The 16,394-nt window shown below is 44.0% G+C and overlaps 1 protein-coding gene across 2 annotated transcripts; it reads right to left on the bottom strand.

Annotated features, from left to right (window-relative positions):
* Nucleotides 1-260: 260 nt before the first annotated feature.
* On the bottom strand, nt 261-7,066 carry onecut1 (one cut homeobox 1). 2 transcript variants are annotated; one of them, XM_056412884.1, is made up of 2 exons: nt 5,603-7,066; nt 261-862 (listed from the first exon to the last, which is right to left on the bottom strand). In XM_056412884.1, exons 1-2 carry the CDS (start codon nt 6,708-6,710, stop codon nt 579-581), a joined length of 1,392 nt encoding a protein of 463 aa, XP_056268859.1. In that variant the 5' UTR covers nt 6,711-7,066; the 3' UTR covers nt 261-578. The 2 variants fall into 2 exon arrangements, with proteins under 2 accessions (XP_056268859.1, XP_056268860.1); XM_056412885.1 differs by having other exon boundaries at nt 5,618-7,066.
* Nucleotides 7,067-16,394: the final 9,328 nt, after the last annotated feature.

The following is a 16,394-nucleotide window of genomic DNA, read 5'->3' as shown; positions in this document are numbered from 1 at the left end:
ATTTTTTTTTGTCTTTAAAGTTGATTGGCCAATCCCACCAGGAGCTCCACTTTCTGGCTGTTTTTCAAGGGGGGGGGGGGGGGTATGATGATGTGTGTGTGTGTGGACAGCTGCAGATCAGACTGCCCAAATACAGGCTGATTAAACCTCCATTTAGGTATACCCGTCATTAAGAACCAACCAATCAGATTAAAGATAAGGATGGCGAATGAGAGGTCGATACTGAGTAGGGAGGTATGGGGGGGGGGGGGGCGTAAAGCTAGAGACCAGTGAGTATGTGTGAAGGGGGGAGGGGCTTAAAACTATAGTCTTTTTGCAGTTAATGTTACACTTAAAAAATGTGTTGCTGAAAACAAACTTTTCAAAGCAGGTCAAACGAGAAGTCTTTGGTTTGGGTTTTTTTCTTCATCTTTGGATACTATAAATATCGATATAGTACAGGTTTAAGGGCAAAACGTTGCTTTCATAGTCTTTTTGAGTTTTTTCCTCTCTAAAGTTTCTCTTTGAAGTTTTTTTTCTTTTTAAAGCTTTTCCACCGAGTCAAGTTCAAGAGTTTTTGGTCCCGATCCGTCCGTCCCTCAGGCTTTGGTGCAGGCGTTGGCCAGGTGGTGGCCGCCGGAGCCGTCGTCCACCCACTTGTCGAAGCTGCGGCGGCGTGCGTTCATGAAGAAGTTGCTGACCGTGGTCAGCTCCAGGCCCAGCTGCTGGGCGATGGTGATCTGCAGCTCTTTGGACGGACGCTTGTTCTCCTTGAAGATGGCGTGGAGCGTCCGCCGCTGCACGTCGGTGAACACCAGGCGCGGCTTCTTGGACGCGCTGCCCCGCTCACTGCGGCCGTGGTCCTGCTCCTTACGCTTGCATGCTGTGGAGAGAGGGATGGGGGGAAAGAGAGAGAGAGAGAGTGAACAATGACATCATGACCTTGGATTTCAATAATATTCTGAATTAATCCACGGCCCTGACCCCAAACCAGCTTAATGTACACGTCTGTTTCCATCCCTCATTGTGATCATTTATTACCAATATCAGATATGTTCCAATCCATTTTGACCCAACTTATCTCACATCAGTTGTTTTGGGTCCAAAACAAGTTTTAATTAGAACGGGCACTCGGTAGAGCGCATACCTTCGCATATCACAAGATTGGGCATTGAATTATGAACATGTTGGCATTAGTTGCATGCCAATTGGATAAAAATTGACCGCGCTATGGTAAAAATAAGATTTTGACCTTTTCATGACCTTGACCTTGACTTTTGACCCGATCGATCCCAAAATCTAATCAAATGGTCCCCGGATAATAACCAATCATCCCACCAAATTTCATGCGATTCGGTTAAAAACTTTTTTTGTTATGCGAGGAACACGCATACAAATAAATAAATAAAGAAATAAATACACAGTGATCAAAACATAACCTTCCGCATTTTCAATGCGAAGGTAATCAGATGTTTATGTCAAGACTCATTTTTACGTTTGAGAACACTTTGCTGAATTGTCTTATAAGCAATATAAATAAACTCAAAAAGGACGTTTTGACTGATTCTATGAGACATTATGCTCTTCATGTTATTGTTTACAATATCGACAATATAAGACCAATATTTGGTGTATTCTGTATATGCGTGGTCTTTGCTGAATTGTCCAATAAGCAATATAAATAAACCAAAAAAGGACATTTTGACTGATTATTTAAGACATTACACGTTTCCAATTGGGCTCCTCATGTTATTGTTATACAATATCTACCGTATAAATAAACCAATATTTGGTGGATTCTGTATGCGTGGTCTTTGCTGAATTGTCTTATTAGCAATATAAATAAAGACCGTGACACATATACAGAATCCACCAACTGTTGGTTTGAAATGGTCGATATTGTAAACAATAACATGAATTGGACACATGTAATGTCTTATATAATCAGACAAATGGTCCTTTTTAAGTATGATAAAAAGATTAATTCTACCCTGTAAGTACTCTCATGTTGAGGTCCAGTCTCTTCCCCTCTCAAAGACTGTATCTCTAGAAGTGTGCATGTTATTGGACGCAGTGGCTTTGCGGACCAGCATGCGGCTGCGCAACAACGTGCTGTCCGCGGTGCTGAAAACAACAGCGCCTGCATATATATATATATATATATATATATATATATATATATATACACATACATTTATATATATATCTATACTATACAGCATATGCAAACATGAACCTACAGATTTTTTAAAAATTGGACAGAGGAACTTGGTAATCCGTTTTCTTCTCTTTTTAAACCCGAGAACAACCACAACAACATTGAGGTGCAGCGACCAGCAGCGACCAGCAGGGGGCAGGCGCGAGCTGCTGGATCGAGGCCCAACGTGTTCTCTCACCGGGGGGGAACTAATAATGAACATATTCTACAACCAAGCAATCCCTACAACCACCTTGCGATTTAATTTGGGCAATTGCGCCCGATGAATGAATAAAAGTTATTTATTATCGAAAATTAAAAAAATTGAAAAATAATCTACAAATGAAACAAATACAAATAAAGACAATGTAGAATTGTGAGCAAAGTAAATAATATTTGTAAGCATATAAAAACGACCAACACAGCTTTAAGGCATTTTATATTGGCGTAATACTTATATGTGTTTAATTTTAATGTAATTAATACTGTCTTTCATATTAACATCTAAAGAAGCAGCGCATACGCTTTATTACAGAGCTATAACATATGTATTAAATCAGTCTAGTCGAAGCTGATCCTTGTAACCTCAGACAGTCCGTGTGTGTGTGTGTGTGTGGTATAAAGTACAGTGCAGCCACCATAAACTGGAGTGTAGTTGTGAGCCCCGCTGTCTCCAGAGCTGCTAAATATTAACAGAGAGCCGCAGCTCGTCGTGTAAGGGCCGCTATAAATCAGCGGCCGTGAAGGCCACGCAGACAGCAGGAGCCGCGCGCAGCGGCCGGGGCCCCGGCGCAGGAGGCCCGGCCGGAGAGGGAGCTTTCCCATGGACCGCGAGGGGCATGACAGCGACCTCGTTATCACGCTGATCACACACACAGAAACACACACACACTAATACACACACACACACACACACACACACACACACACACACACACACACACACACACACACACACACACTGCTGCTGCCGGCTAATCATTACAAACACACAGATAACTCCACACACACTCAAACCGACTGCACACACTGGGCCCACAGACAGTGTGACGAGACTCCTGCATTTCATAATCTCTCGTGAGAGCCAGAGGACAACAAACAGACCTCTTTGTGCTGCTCATATTCAACCTTGATATGAGAGAGAAGGTTCCATATTCAACCCTCTTATGAGAGAGAAGGTTTAGTCATATTCTGATTTACTGTATGCAGGTAATCGTCACTTCAAATGTATAAAAGCACCAGAAGATAATGAGAGAATCCAGCAGCAGCTGTCTCTGATTTACTGAGTTCAAATGCATCTCTCGTTTCTGGATTCATTAATTCTGTTTCGTGACAAAAAAATCATAGCAGCACCACCTCCAAGCCGTTTCTATCATATTCGATATTCTGTTCTATTTCGTATATTCAAGAACATTCAGATGGGGTAATTGAATACGTGGGAAAAGGGAGAAAAGGCCCGAGATTAATTTTTCAGGAGCCTAAAAATCAATAAGTGTATATCACATCTACTTCAGCACACGATCCCATATCTAGTTCACCTCGCGACGAGCGGATCAATAAAATGGCGCTGGGCCTATATTCTCTCTACACATTAATTTAGTTTAGAACTGTAAAGAATTTTTCATCTCCCAACCCTCTTTTATTTATTTTTTGGTATCGTTTTCCAAGAAAATCTCTAATGTTATATTTTGTTCTCAAGAGAATCTTATCATTTATATATATATATATATATATTTGTTTTATTTGTTTCTAATAAAAAAGTTCAGAGAAAACAAGATAGAACATATAACATGCTCAAGGGAAAATTAATAAAGACAACTCAAGCAGACATTTGTTTTCCCCAGTATAACCAGTATAAATGTATCTTCCACAGCATCATCAATACTAATCAATAAGCAACAGAAATATCAAAATAGCAGCTGATCCCAGCTTAGTGATAATCAAATACAAACAACATCTTTCTTTAGAACTAATTTGCAAAAATCAGTGATTATTAAATCTCATCTTCAACCAACACACACACACACACACACACACACCTACACACACACACACACACACACACACACACACACACACACACACACACACACACACACACACACACACACACACACACTCACCCGCACACACGCTCAGCAGCAGCAGCAGATGGGAAAACTGAAAAGTAATCAATTGCGATTACACTGGCGTGCACACGCACGCACGAGCACGCACACACACACACACACACACACACACACACACACACACACACACACACACACACACACACACACACGTATACACAAACAATCACGCACTTTCCATGTGGCCGCATGCCACCATTTTTTTCTCTCCAAAAAAAGCCCATTCGTGGCTCATTGATCGAGCCCCAACGTATAAGAACAAAACACACACACAATCCATCCGGTGTGTGAACGCGCACGTGCGATTTGGGCCTCGATGCGCGCCCTAATTGACTCGCGTGTGTACCTCGGGGGACAAATTAATACAGCGGTCTAGCAGTTAATTAGAGAAACCTCAGTCAAGTCAGGGTAAGTTTACGACCCCGACATAAACACATGCTCTTATTCTGAAAGGAGGGCCCATACTATTAACAAAGTAAAAGGCACGAGCCCATTTAAAAGACTAAATAATGCACGACTCCGGCTTTTAAATGTAGTTTATCACACACTCTGCATGCACCCCCCCACCCCCCCTCTCTCTCTCTCTCTCTCTCTCTCTCCCTCTCTGTTTACAAGGGCATCACCAACAACAACAAAAAAAGAGTCTGATGGGTCGCATTTTACACCAAAATAAACACATTCCTGTAACGATTTCTCCCGCGGAGGGATATCAGCTTTCGCACACAGTCCAGCAGCGGTCGATATACTTGGAGGTAAAATGACATGAGCACTTGTTTCACACTATACCCCCCCCCACCCAAAATCAGTGTCTCTACACAGCAACGGGATGCGGATTGATATCAGGCCCACTCACATCCGCTTGGTATCGACAACTGTTCAATAGCTTCTGGACATCGTGTTGAAACACACACATGTTGGATCTGACTATCCTCTGATTTGGAGACCATGGATGTCAGTTCCAAAACATCTCGAGGCATGGCCCTCTAGTTCCTCCTTGCATTTGGCACGCAGCATCTTTCATAAAGGTTTAATTTATTAAGTTGAGACATTGTGTTGTAAACGTTATTTTGCTATTATTCAAAAAAACACGTTATGCTGCTTATTTATTGGCTGAATCCTCCTGTGTTTATTTTTCTCTCTCTTTGTTATCGAAAAAAAAATCCACAGCATCCTTTTTTAGTCCCCATCCCCCATGCACTGCTCTGGAGGACCGAGGCTCCTCTGTGCCCCCCCCCCCCTCCCACACACACACACACACACATTGAGAAGATGAGAAACAAAAAAAGGGGGGCTTTACCGAGGCTTCGCTCACCTGCGAGCCTGAGTGAGCTCATGCGTTGGAACTCAGGCTCCTGCAGCCACTTCCACATCCGGCGGAAGGTCTCTCTGCCGGACTTGAGCTTGGACCAGGGTTTGGGGTTCCTCAGCAGGTCGGACAGGGTCCCCTGGGACCTGCACAGGACCCGCTGGGCAAAGATGGCCTGAGGGATGCTGTAGCGCTTCAGCTCGGTGGTGATCCTCTGCGCCACCTCTTTGGTATTCACCTCCTCCATCTGGCCCCCAGAAACACCGCCACCGCCCCCTCCTCCACCTCCATCGCCGCCCCCTTGCTGCCCCGGCCCGGAGGCCTGCTCCCGGCTGTTCTCCTGCAGCCCCTGGCCGTGCCCCTGCGCGCCGACGTGCGCGTGCGGGTGGTGGTGGTGGTGGTGGTGATGGAGGCCGTTGATCTGTACCATGCCCGCCGAGGAGCTCATGTGCTGCTGCTGCTCCGTGTGTCTGCCGAGCATGGCCGGGTGGTGAGCCTCAAACCCGCTGGGAGTGAGCATCTTCTCCCCGGGCATGGCGGCGCCGGGATGAGCGTAGGGGGGGATGCCGGCTTGGGACGTGTGTATGCCGGCCAGACCGGAGCCGGACAGCGGGGAGAGGCTCTGGCCCATGCACGGGTCTTTGTGGTGATACGCGGGGTACAGACTGTTCATCGGCGCCAGGCTCCGGTCCTCGCGCATCAACGTGAAGCTCCCGTTGACGTTCCCGGGGATCCTCTGGTGGGGATGATGGTGAGGATGGTGGGCATGGTGGTGGTGGTGGTGATGGGGGGGGAACTTATCGGACACGGTGGAGATGGGGGGTAAGGACTGCAGCGGGGTGAGGGTGGTGTAAGTGCTGCTCGCGCTCATGCCCGGGGGGGCTTCGCACATGCCGATGGCTGGATGCAGGTGTCCGTGGTGACCCGGGTGATAGTCTCCGCCGTCCAGCAGGGTGGCCATGCCCATGGCGCGGTGGCCGAGACCCCGGGGGCTCGGGCGGGCATGCGGACTGTGGCCACTCAGCAGCTCCCCGTGACCCACGGACTCATGGCTCATTCCGTGCAGGTCGCCAATATCCATCGACAGTTGTGCGTTCATGGTCCGGGCAGCGCTGCGGACGAACCATCTATCTGGTCCGGCGCGGTGATGTCCACAAGTCCGCGCGTCCAAAAGTTGAATTGTTTTGTTGCCTTTTTCCTTGCCTCCTTTCCTATATCGCCTCCTCTGTCCTGTTATAGCCACATATATATATTAGTCTCCTACCTCGCTGGCGCCGTTTTTCTTTGGTTGCAGAATTGAAATCCCTTTTTCCCGAATCCCTTTCTTCTTCTTCTTCTTCTTCTCGATCCTTTTTGTTGTTGTTGTTTTTTTTTTATTATTGTTTTTTTCTTTTCTTTCTTTTTCTTTCTGATTCTCTTTTATTATTCAAGCCCCCCCGCCGCCAACCAGCTGTCCTCGCGTCGCGCTCCGGTCGGGTGCCGCGCCATCTCTCGAGTTGTGTGTCTCCCAGCCCCTTTTCCACCGCAGCACAGATCACTCGGCCCGCACATGCGCACTGGGAGCACACATCTCCTCCCATACTCTCTCTCTCTCGTTCCCTCTCGAAAAAACGCACACGCCGCGCGCACACACACGCCGCCCCCATAGCTCTGACGTCAGCTACCTTATTAAGGAAGGGAGGCATCTAACCACCTGCTTACAGCTATTCTCCCTCTATAACTCAAATCCAGCCTTTACTGACATGTAAAACAATGACAAATAGACGGATCTCTCATAAAATAATGACGTCATCCACCAATATAAATGGACGGGATGCAGTGCCTCAGTTTTTTTTGCTATTTGTTCTTTAGAAAAATGTCCCCCCCCTCCCTTCATTACGGTCCCCCTTAAATTATTAAGTGTAAATGAAGTGAACTTCCGGGTTCATTTGGAGTTGATTATTAACTCGTGAGGTCTGAGATTCAAAACCTCAAATTAAAACACACTTTATTCTACACAACATAGTATATTAGTATATTAGTATATTATTATATTACTATATTGGCTTCCCCCATTACAACAAAGCATACTTGACTTAATTTGCAGCTAATAAAGGGGGTTGTGCGAATAAAGTTGTGGATCCATTATTTAAGTATCAGGCTACTTCGGCTGCACCCCCCCCCCCCCGCCCCTCACTACCCATTGCCAAGAATATGTGGCGGTTTAACCAAACGAAGAAGAACAGTCGTACCTTCTCTTTTGATAGAAAAAAGATGAGCAGATGTGTCTTTTGTTCATTAGGCTTAACGAACCAAGCCCAGCAGTGTGTGTGTGTGTGTGTGAGTGTGTGTGTGAGTGTGTATGTGCGTGTGTGTGTGTCCTATTTGCAGATGGACACATGCATATTCCATCCCTAACATTTGAGAATACTTTAAACATTTGCCGGATCACACGTGACATTATATACAAATAAAACGCCAACATGTCATGTATTAAAATATAGAGAACATTTATTTGTTGTCAACAGGCACTTTTAAATAACACAATGTACACACACACACACACACACACACACACACATCCACACACTCACTCACTCACTCAGACACACAGAAAGCTTTTCTGGAAGAGATGACATAACACTGACACACACAACCCGCCTTGGTGTCCCCGTGTTGTTGTTGTTGTTGTTGTTGTTGTTGTTGTGCGTAATGCTGCTCCAGTGTCAAACGCCTGCCCGACCCTGCAGCCGGGCAGCAGCCCGCCGGTGCTGCCCACATGCCGGGGGCCGTTTCTCCTGATAGAGCGGTGGCGCAGGGCGTCCTCCGCCCGGCCGAGGTGACAGCTTGCAGCGGTCAGTGTCCTGCTGGACCCCCCGCCGAGTGAGGGACATGTCAAAGGTGACGCTTCAAGACTCACCAAAGCCAACATCTGCGGGGGGACAGATTAACCTTTCAGACTTTTCCCTGTTCCTGGACCTGCTATATAAGAAGAGGGGTGTGTGTGTGTGGGTGTGTGGGTGGGTGTGGGGGGGCTGCATCTGTCAAGAGAGGGGGTGCCCCACAATAGAACGCGCGCGCGCGGCGCTCGGTTGAGCGAGTTAAATAAAAGAAAAGAAAGAAGAAAAGAAGAAGAGAAGAAGTTAAACTGTGTCTGATGTGAAAGTCAATGTCAACGGCGTGTGTGTGACGTGTGTCGAGACAAAAGAAGACTAATTCCTCGACGTGTGTCCGTCCATCCGTGCAGGCCTAGGGGGACATAATAGACTTTGGAGGCAGGCAGATATATAGGGGAACACACACACACACACACACACACAGTGAATTACATGTTTATTTAAAATGTATATCAAGCTTCTTGACATGGGATACGTTTGAAATTAATTAGAATTTAATCCGATTTTTTATTTATTCTAATCGTCAAACTATACTGTTTTATTTTATTCAATACAATAAAATACAAAAATACTCTGTCTGAAAAATATCACCTTTTTTATTTATTATTTTTGTATTCATTCTGTTTAGGTTTCCGCTGCACACTCAAGACACAGAGGCACATGAGAGGCCACCGCTTGGCCTCACATGGCTGCAAACCTATACATTCTCATGCGGATCGATACATGGGCTCCATGAGCCTCGTCTGCACGACCCTGTGTGTGTGTGTGTGTGTGTGTGTGCGTGGCCCTATGAGCCGGTGACATTTGGCTTTCTGAGCACTTCTCAAAGAGGATATACATTTCAAGAGGATTCAATACAAAGAAAACGATGTCACGGGCCCCAAAAAAGTAGTGCCGATGTGGTTATGCAGATAAATGCATTCTATCATTGTCTTCCCCTTCATATGCAACTGAAAAGTCTGTGCCTCAGATGTCAGGTAAAGGGCGCACCTGAAGGCACCGTGCCAATTACGCACAGGATTCGCAATGATGATTAATCAGGCATATATATTGTTCCCGCGGAGCCCCCGATGGCAGCATATCGGAGCATGAAACAACATCATGCATCTGCAGAGAGGAGCGCGCGCGCATGGATCAATACGTCGGCAGCTCTGCAAAGTGACACCGCGTTGCAAACGTTATAGATGTTCACAACCACGATTACGTCTTGTTTAGGAATAATAAGCCCTCTGCTAAATGGCATCTGGTGAAACGACATTTTTATAAATGAGGCTACTTGGATTCGGCTATTGGCGGATGTAAGGGCGCGTGCATGGGGGGAACTGAATTAGCCCTTTTTCTTCTTTAAATAACTAAATAAATCACATTGGTTTTTTTTGTTTTACCCTTTTGATCCTCCATGCACGGATTTATTGATTCACCTTTTTTTTTTATTTCCCCGTGATCCATAAGTATAGATTTTTGTTCACTCAAATTCTCTTCCAAACAAAAATCAAGAATATTGGAAATGTAGAAATTTACAGAATTAAATGTTAAAAATATCTGAGCATTATATGAACATGCCTCCCATATATATATATATATATATATATATATATATATATATATATATATATATACATATGTACATGCTCTTCTCTTTAAATGGGCTTTTACAGCATATTTGAAGTATTAGGCCTTGGAAACACCGCGCGGATCGATACTGAATAGATTATGATTCCTGGAGGAACACACTCAGGCCTTTGATTTGTTAGAATAAACACACTTACAAATATAGGCTTTTATATATATTTTACTTGTGGCATTTTAGGCATTCGTGCTTTAAATCTTGTTTTAAGTATAAGGCGATTATTTAAATGAGCTATATCTTAAAGAAGAAAACAACATTCGTCGACTTAAACTAATTAAGTATTCAAGCTTTATGCAGGTGGAGTTGTTTAAATGTGTTTTTACTTTATTCTGAGGTGAAAACAGGAGAGGAAAAAAGTAAGCATTGTGATTAAAAAATTAATAAAACACAATTTTTAGCTCACTAAGAGCTAAAGAGAGCTCGTGTTATTCTGCAGCTGCAGGTTTAAATCCCACATTAAAGCCTTTAATGGTCTAAATGTGTGGAGTTTATAACCAAACAGGAACACAACATAAATAAATGTAATACAAAAAAAAAACTTGATTTTTCTCGCCTTTGATTAAGGAATTTACTTTTTTCTTTCCTCCCCTTATTCCCCCCCCCCAAATTAATATAAATGCCATCATGCACGAGCAGCAGATGCCGGACCTGCTGCCTTGCTCATGGGGTAGAATCAACGGCCCTCTTCCCCTCTCGTGTTGTTATTCCGGGTCACTTGCTCTGATTCGTGCACTCACGTGACATTAACAAGGCCTCGCGTTGCATTCAGGTTTCCATATGCCGCCCAATTACTCCCGGTAACTTTGAGACTCCAATTATGACGTCATCCCCGTGTTAACGAGACAGCCCCGAACCTCCTCACGGTGTGCACCTCGAATCCAAATGACTCCTCCAGCAGCGCGAGCCTTTCATCAGCATCAATAATCTGTTTGAGGGGGAAATAATAATTTGTAAAAAAAAAAAGGCTCCACCAAATTTCTGTTGACATTACTAGAAATGTAGTTTGATGCTAAATATATTTGTTTTGTTCATTTAATTTATATTGCTTTGTTACACCCCCCCCACCCCCTCCATCTTTTTTTTAAACAAAATAAAGGATCATATTTTTTAGATTATAGTAACATGGATATGAACACAATTAAATTTGGGGAATTTAAAAGTATAACATTTATTATGCTGCCAGTTTAAAAAACAAACAATATCTACACTATATGTTACATTTATATAAATATACATTATAAATATGTTTTTTAAAACGCAAACTGCAAATCTTTAACTCCTATGTATGAATGTATATCACCATGTATATTTTGACCCTGATAATGAAAGATTATTTCACACATATTTTCTCCATAATGAGCGCGTGCACATCTTTCTCATAAGTGACTTGACGATGTGACCCAGTGGATCTTTGTCTCTGCATTTTAGCAGATGAATACTTTTCAAATGAGATGAATTTTTTTCCATTTTCCAAAACAGATACACCTGAAACTAAACTGTACATATATGTGTGCGTAGTTCATCATAATTAATCAGCTATTATTATTAGGAATAACTTTGTTGTTACGACAATTGTAAGTAAAGATGTAAAACACAACAACATGGCACATGAGAGCTGCATCGTGCAGACGATCAATAATTCTGAATCATAATAATACCCACTGCGGTCTGGACATTATAATAATATAACGGTGCCGACACCTTACTGAAGAAAGGTGCGACGTGTTTGGCGATGCCACGCATGCAGATATATTACAGGTGGAAATGTGTCGCAGGCTGCTGTTAAGTGTGCGCGTGCGTGTGCTTGTGTGTGTGAAGACTTGGACGGCACACACTTTTTGTTGTTGTTGCCTACTTCTCTTCTCCCTCTCAGCAGGGTGCCTGGGAGCAAACACTGCTTTTTTTCTTCTTCTTTTTTTTGTTGCGTTTAAGGCTCCTCTTCTCTTCTTCTGCGACACACACGCGCACGCGCACACACACACGCGCGCGCACACACACACACACACACACACACGCACGTACTCACACTGTAGTCCCCGACTTTACCGCATGATCCCATTTTGTCATGCCTGGCTGCATGGGCGACAGCCTCCCAGCTCAGCCCCACACACACACACACACACACACACACACACACACACACACACACACACACACACACACACAGCCGCGCGCGCACAGAGAGGTGGAACACCAGCGCGCATCAACTCCAAGTTGCGTTCAAAAAAAAAAGGGAAAAAAAGAAACCCAAGAGGAAGACCACCGGTGCGTCTCGTCCGCGTGTGTTTTCCCTCCCCTGGGTCCCCACCCTTCATCCTCCGGCTCCTCTTCGGGCTCTTCTTCCAGCCTCCCCACCCCACCCCACACACACACACACACACACACACACACACCCGAACAAAACAAAAAAATCCTGGCAGAGGTAAACATCCTTTACGCGCCTCCATTTTCCAATCGGCAAATTATCCATCCGGGCTTTAAACCGAAAACAACCAGCTCCCGGTTCTCCCTGCTGCGGTGGATGTACGGCGCGCGCGCGCTCCTCTCCTCACTTTTCTCGGATGCAGCCGCATTTGAATCGCTGGCCGGTGTCGTTATGGATCCGCGCGCTGCACTGAAAGAGAGAATCAGTATGCAAATTGTTTCAGTATCAATCGAAAGGTTCGATCCGCCTGAGCGTCAGCCCCTTTGGCACGAGAGGCTCCTTTGCAGCATAAATGTGTATAATGATCTCACATATTTACACACACACACACACACACACACACACACACACACACACACACACACACACACACACACACACACACACACACACACACACACACACACACACACACACACACACAGAGAGAGAGAGAGAGAGAGAGAGAGGAAATACTGGACTATTATCAAGATGTAAATACAAAATATTTTTTTCTTCATAGCATGTAAATGTAGGGATGTTGATGGTGCCTATAAACCCACACACACAATCACACAGTATATCATAGCAGCACTAAACTATTTATATACTATTAATATTTAATCTGCAGTTGATTTAATGTGTCTGTTATACCCCTAAAATGACTTTTGCTCAACACTGAAGAATGGAATCATTGTTTTCTTCTTCTTCTTCTTTTCATGTTAACATGAAATATTTTGGCCAACGCCGCAGACTCACGAGGCAGCCCTCGATTCAGTGAATATTGTGTTTAACGTGAAATAAAGCACATTGTTTATGGATTCCCGTGTCTTATGAATTGATTCGCAAACATGCCGCATGTTCCTCCAGGACGGTTTCACCGTCTGTTGGTCGTGATCTGAGTAAAAAGACCGCAGAGAGGAGAGAAACAGCTGACACTGTATGCAGCTGGAAGAGGATGGAGAGAGAGAGAGAGAGATAGAGAGAGAGAAAATGAAACATAGAGTGCATGTAGAATAAGTGAGGGGGTAAAATTACAGGGGAGGAGAGTATAGGAAGGAGGGAGAAGAATGGAAAACACACAGAAAAGGGAGGATAGGTGAAGACAGGAGGATGAAGGAAACGAGAGGGGGGAAGGAAAGGTGAAAGGAAAGGTGGAGTGAAGGAGAAGTTTATTTAAATTACATATTTCAGGAACGCAGCCATTTCGAAAAAGGACATTCACAAACAATGACAAATTTGGGAGCCACGAAAAAAAAAACGTGGAAAAAAAAGCTCAAATAAAAGTTCCACAGCAGCAAGAAATAAATATTTCACGTCATAAAAGTTAAAACACAACGTGATTCAGCCTTTTATTTAAAAGAACCCGGCGAACGGAGAGAAGGAGATTGTGAGTCGGGGGGAGAGATTAAAAAGCGCGGAGTCCGTTATCCATCTGTTCCAGGGTTGGGGTTTGACCAGCTGAGGGGGTCAAAGGTCAAGGGTCGGCGACCTCTCGGGCCCGAGGGCTCCGTGGCAGGTACACACACACACACACACTCACACAGGGGGGGGGGGGGGGGGCTATGAGGTTGAGATAAAGATGGCGGATGCTTTGCTTCTGGAAAACATGTTTTTGCACGGATGGATCCTCCACCTCCCTCTTCCTCACTCTTCCTCACTCTTCAACAAAATCAATTGTTATCAATTCTTTTTTCTCCTCATATCTGATCTTGGTTTGAAGTTGATGCTGCTCTGTGTCTTCAGACCTCAGCAGGTGGAGTTCAGTTCATATTTGCGTGTTTATGCGAGACGATAATATCAGAAAGATTTAAGGCCTCTCAGAATGAGCTGATTTAAATATCATTCATTGAATTTTGATTATGACAGATTTGTTTTGCGTGCATCTTCTGACATATTTTTTATTGTATCTAAAAAAAAACATCAACTTCTTCTACCAAGTCAGCCATGTTCAAAATGAGGAGCCACGCTTGTGTGTAGTTAGAACTAAAGAACATTATTTGAAATAGTTTCAGCCAAAAAAGGGACACAAGTTTAGTTTAGAGTCCTCCTGTCACAACGTGGATGTTTTCTCTCCTATTTTTAAACATTTAAACATTTAAACATGTGGCGAATGCTGTAAGTCAAACACACATAAGCATAACACAACTATTTGGTTCGGTTTCGTAAAAAAAGAAGGTGCTTTTGTTGTTTGTGAAGCTATTAATAAGTAACGGACAAACATTCGGATGAACGTTGACTTTTGAGACTCAAACAATCTCCAGTGAAAGTCTTTAAAACAAATTTAACTCATATTGTCAATTTCCTAAAATAATAATATGAAGTCATTTTTACAGGTTTTTCAGAAAACACAAAAAATGTACACTACCGTTCAAAAGTTTGGGGTCATCCAGACAATTTCGTGTCTTCCATGAAAACTCACTTTTATTTATCAAATGAATTGAACATTTCATAGAACATATAGTCAAGACATTGACAAGGTTAGAAATAATGATTAATATTTGAAGTATTAATTTTGTTCTTCAAACTTCAAGCTCAAAGGAAGGCCAGTTGTATAGCTTATATCACCAGCATAACTGTTTTCAGCTGTGCTAACATAATTGCACAAGGGTTTTCTAATCAGATATTAGTCTTCTAAGGCAATGAGCAAACACAATGTACCATTAGAACACTGGAGTGATCGTTGATGGAAATGGGCCTCTATACACCTCTGGAGATATTTAATTAGAAACCAGACGTTTCCACCTAGAATAGTCATTTACCACATTAACAATGGATAGAGTGTATTTTTGATTAATGTTATCTTTATTGAAAAAACAGTGCTTTTCTTTGAAAAATAAAGAAATTTCTAAGTGACCCCAAACTTTTGAACAGTAGTGTATATATATGGATCTATATACGATATTGTGATGTGTTATACGACAGGGGTAGAGTCACATGATGGGATCAACTGAGGAAGTAATTTGACCAGAAGTGGCCTGAGGAGATGATTTCGGCAAAAATATATTTTTTGTCAAAAAAATGACATATGACATTATTTCAGGAATGTGACGATGTGAATAATAAGATAGATAGATAGATAGATATATACTTTATTAATCCCCAAGGGGAAATTTGTCGAGTCAGTAGCAGCAACACACAAGAATAAAAAAACAAAACACAAAATATAAGAAGGGTTAGGGTGATCTGGCAAGAGGTGAACTGTTGTAGAGCCTCATAGCCGTCGGCAGGAATGTTCTCCTGTATCTCTCCTTGTGGCAGCGGAGCGTGAGGAGACGTCTGGAGAAAGTACTCCTCTGTCCCTGTAGGAGGTGGTGGAGAGGGTGGTCCGGGTTGTCCAATATGGACACCAGTTTCTTCAACGACCTCCTCTCCACCACCTGTTCCAGGTGCTCCAGCTGGCAGCCGATGATGGAGCCAGCCTTCCTAACCAGTTTGTTAAGACGGCTGGTGTCACCGGCTCGATGCTGCTCCCCAGCAGACAATGGCAAAGTGCAGCACACTGGCGACAACCGACTGGTAGAATAACTCCAGCATCTTGCTGCACACGTTGAAGGATCAAGCTTTCTCAGGAAAAAGACGACTCATCCCCTTCTTGTACACAGCGTTGATGTTGGCCTTCCAGTTCAGTCGGCTGTCGATGGAGACGCCCAGGTACTTGTAGTCCTCCACCATGTCCACGTCCACTCCCAGGACACTCAGAGGTGTAGGAGCTGTCGCCTTCCTCCTGAAGTCCACCACCATCTCTCTGGTCTTGGCCACGTTCAGCCGCAGGTGGTTCTCATCGCCCACTTTACAAAGTCACTCACCGCTGCCCTGTACTCCTCCTCCCGTCCATCCCTAATACACCCGACCACTGCAGAATCATCAGAG

This window comes from Pseudoliparis swirei, chromosome 4, assembly GCF_029220125.1.
Source record: "Pseudoliparis swirei isolate HS2019 ecotype Mariana Trench chromosome 4, NWPU_hadal_v1, whole genome shotgun sequence".
Lineage (NCBI taxonomy): Eukaryota > Metazoa > Chordata > Actinopteri > Perciformes > Liparidae > Pseudoliparis > Pseudoliparis swirei.
Note: the sequence above shows the minus strand (reverse complement) of the source record. Positions and strands in the feature narration are given on the sequence as shown.